This window comes from Dictyostelium purpureum (assembly GCF_000190715.1).
Source record: "Dictyostelium purpureum unplaced genomic scaffold DICPUscaffold_570, whole genome shotgun sequence".
NCBI classification, from domain to species: Eukaryota; Evosea; class Eumycetozoa; order Dictyosteliales; family Dictyosteliaceae; genus Dictyostelium; species Dictyostelium purpureum.
Window position 1 is genome coordinate 1 of NW_003519904.1, and position 4,455 is coordinate 4,455.

General features: G+C 23.8%; 1 protein-coding gene across 1 annotated transcript; it reads left to right on the forward strand.

The window, feature by feature from the left end:
* Positions 1-855: 855 nt before the first annotated feature.
* On the forward strand, positions 856-4,204 carry DICPUDRAFT_84966 (uncharacterized protein; the record flags this gene model as incomplete). The annotated part of the gene is made up of 4 exons (XM_003294447.1): positions 856-885; positions 954-1,060; positions 1,145-1,226; positions 1,289-4,204. The coding sequence occupies 4 exons, from the start codon at positions 856-858 to the stop codon at positions 4,202-4,204; spliced, it is 3,135 nt and encodes a 1,044-aa protein (XP_003294495.1).
* Between the last annotated feature and the right edge of the window lie 251 nt (positions 4,205-4,455).

A 4,455-nucleotide genomic window follows, 5' to 3' on the forward strand; every position in this document is an offset into this window, starting at 1 on the left:
TACTCTTTAGGTACATTGTTATAACAATAAAAAATAGTATAAAAAACAAAACATAAAAAAATAATATATTTTTTTTTTTTATATCTATAAATAAATATATTTTTTTTTAGTGTGTGGGTGTTTATTATTTTTAAATGCACATCTTAATCAATTAATTATTTTTTTTTATTTATTTTATTTAAAGAATAATTAAGAATTTTTAATTCTTTTTTTATTATTTACTAAAAAAATTTTTTAGGTTTTTTTTAGGTTTTTTATTATTTTTTTTTCAATCAAATTTTAAAGGTTACACTCAGATAGAGTTTTTCTCTAAACTATTTAAATTAGGATTATAGAAATTATAATTTAAAAAGTTAAAAAAGTTAAAGTTTAAATTATTTATCATTAATTTTTACTTCCTTTTTTTCATTTTTAATAAATTTAATTTTTTAACCCTAAAAAAAAAAAAGACAAGTACCCAACCGTATTATCTCTAATTATGTCGTTGTTGATTGATTAATCCATAAAAAAAAAATTAAAGAGTATTATTATAATTATAATTTTATTGAGTACACACAAGATATTTATATTTAAAGAACAATAGAGAATCTAACAAAGAAAATAAAATATAAATGGTTATAATCGCCTTTGAAAACTACAAAGCTGATTATTTAAAGCCACCTAGATCTTTGATTTTTTATAATAATAAAAAAAAGTTGGGAAAAAAAATTCAAAAAAAAAAAAAAAAAATTTCTTTTTTTTTTTTTTAATTTTTTTTTATATTTTTTTATTTCATTTTTATTTTCAATATCTCTTTAATTATTTAATTATTATTTAATTATTTATTTATTTATTTCTTTCTTTCTTAAATGAAAAATGGCAAATGAAAATTCATTTTCTAAAAATGTAATATATCAATTTTTTTTTTTTTTTTTTTATAAATAAATTAATTTACTAATTAACTAAAACTTTAGATATTTTCTAATGGTTTAAATCTTAATTTTAGAAACTCAGTTTGTGTAAGCCACGATTCAGTCCAAAACATTTGTGCAGTTGGTTTTAACGATGGTACTATTAAAGTGTAATTTATCAATTTAAATACCACAATAATAACAATAAAAATCAATATTAATATTTAATAATTATTTAACAACTATTATTCTAGATTTGGAAAATATGGATATGAAGTTTCATTTAAAGTTAATGTTAATTCAATTATTAAAAATATTTATTTTCTTGAAAATGAAGTAAGTATTATTATTTTTAATTATTCATAATATTTTATAATAATTTACTTACTTTTTATTAGCCATTTGTAATTGTTGTAACAGAGCAATCTATCGAAAAGTGGCACTATGATAAAAGACAAATTCATAATGTTTTATTATATAAAAATAGTAGAATAACAGCTTCATCATTCGAATTTGGATTAAAAAACTTATTTTTTTCAACAGAGGATTCAGTTATTCATATTTTAAATGTTTATAACAACTTTTTATCAAGTCATAAAATTGATTATCCATCGGAACAATTTGACCGAAAGACAATGTTTGGTGTATCAAAAGCTATTCCAAAGACCACACCCCCACAATCACCACAACAAACAGCAGAAACATCAAATAAAGATGAAAGTATGGCTTCAGAAGGATTATTATGTGTTACTAGACCAGTTCCTGTACCAGTACATCCAACATGTATGAAAGTATCACCAGTTAATGCAAATCTTTTATTAGTTGGTTATTCAAATGGTTTAATCGTAGTGTGGTCATTACAAGAAAAACTTATTGAAAGACGTTTTTTAGGCAAATCAGAATATTGTACATCAGTTTCATGGACCAGAAAAGCCACCAAAATTATTTGTTCATTCATCGATGGTGAAATTCATATTATAAAATATGCAAATTTTGAAAGAAAGGTTTTATACAGTTCTATTGCTGCAAATAATGTTATTAATAATGAAAATAATAATGAAAACAATAATAGCAACAATGAAAATAATGAAAATAATAATTATTTTATTGAAGATTTAAAATTAATTTATTCAAATTCAAAAAAATTATTGTTATTTAAAGGTTATTTTTCATCTTATAAAGATAATAGATCAATATTATTGGTTAAATTTAATAAATTTAAAGACAACTATTCAGTTAATCATGTTGCATCAAATATTAGTTCATTCTGCACAATTTCAACATCTCCATACTTTAATGATAACTATAATGCAACATCTTTTCAATCGATTCTCTGTGTCAATTTAGATGAACAAATAATAGAATATAAATTAGAACCATCTACATTCTTCTTTTTCCCAACTCCATTAAAAGAAATTAACAATAAATCAATGAATCAATTCCCAAAAATGACATTAATGAAGAGTTTCCAATGCAATAGTTTGGTAGTCGAATTAATTTATGACTCACTTAAATTATCATCAAGATACTTTCCAACTATTTCTGGTGGCTCTGTCTCCTTAATCAGCGGTTGCGGTAATATTAGAACTAATGATAAAGAAACTTGTCAACTTTTAATAACTGCCCATGTCGATAGTACTTTACATTTTTGGAACGCTAGCGATTCTAAAAATTTAATTTATTTAGGTGTCTTGGACCTCTCCGATGTTACAAACGAAATTATTACATTCTCTTTCTGTTTATCAACATCACTATTATCAATCTCAATTAAAGATAAACAAAATGATCAAAATGGCACATTGTTAATGTATACAATTTCTTCAGAACCAAAAAGAATAGATAAAAGAACTTTTAAACCAATTAGAGAATTAAATGAAATTAAAAAAACTTTAAATAAAGAAATATCTGAAGAAAAGACTGAAGAAGAAAAAACCAAAGAAGAGACAGAAGAAAAAACTGATGAAAAGATTGATGAAAAGGTTACAGAGAACCCCATTAAATCCAATATAGAAAACAAGCTATTACCATTACCAATGCCAGATACCAATGTATTTAAGTTAATGGGCGATATCAAGCTCTATGGTGAACTTATTACAAATATTACCCCTTTATTAATTAACTCAACAACATCAAATAGATTAATCATTAGTACAAATCTTGGTAAAGTTTATCAATTTGTTATTTCGCAACTAAATGAAAAAAATCCAAGTTACGTAAATAATCCAATCCTTTATTCGATTAATGCAATCTTTTATGGTGTTGCCGATAAAGTAGAACTAAAAAAACCAATTTCAACAATTTCAATCCTTGTACCAGAAAGTAATAGTAGAGATAATATTGACTCAGTTGCTTTCATTGGATATTCAGGCGGTGAAGTTTCATTAATCGATTTAGAAAAAATGAAATTTATTCCATTATCTCTTCAACTTAATAAAAAAAACAGCAACTCTGATGATTCAATTAAATCAATTTATTTCTTTGATGATAAAGATCAACCAATTTTAGAGAAATTTAATCATGGTAAATCAAATAATAATGGAACCATCGAATTAATTCCTCAAGAGAATACAAATTCACAAACTAAAACATGTTATAAAAGTTTCAAAGTTTTAGTTTCATCAAACAAAGAAATTTCCCTATTCAAAGTCTCAATTAAAAATCAAGATATTTCTCAAAGCTCATTCGAATTATTAAAATCAATAGAAGGAAGCTTTATTAGTAGTCCATCATTAAGCACCCTTATAAATAAGGAAGATGAAACCGAAAAGCCAGTTATCATTTCTTTAGAAAGTAGCGATATATTGAAGCCCCTCATAAATATTTATGAACCAAATTTAAGCTTACTAGAATCAAATGGTATAGATCCAATTATTAAATTATCATCAAATGTCTCAACAAGCTTTTCAGTAACAAACCATTTTGCACATGCTTTTATTCACCAATTTAATGAAGACAGCAACAATGATCATTCAACAACAAGTCTCTATTCAATTTGTATTGATAAAGAACAACTTAATCAATATCTTTCATTATACTATATTAATCTTCCAATGCCCGAAAAACCAATTGTTTCGTCTTCTATTTCAAGCTTTTTTGGTGCTCACTTTGAACATTCTTGTGAAGTTTTAGACAAACTCTTCACTGAAAAAGGTACCCAAATCCCCACTTTAGCAATTGACATTGATAGAGCAAATCACCAAAGAGTAGTACAAGCAATTGATAATTTACTCCGAACTTCAGAAAATATTGACGACTTATTAAAAAAAACTGCCTCTCTTGCAAATGAATCTAAAGTTTTCCATAAAAATGTTTAAAAAAAAAAAATAAACCTTAAAATCCTATTTATTAACATTAACTACCACATCTTTTATCTTAAGCTACCATTACCCCCTTCTACCATTATTCTTTTTAAAAAATCTTTATAAATGATATTTTATCAAAAATTTGTTCTCTAGGATTCTATAGAAATCGAAATAATACTATAATAAGGTAAAAACGAAACCACTAAATATAATAGGTAAATTGAAATATATTTCATATTAACAATATGATCTAAACTTTAAAT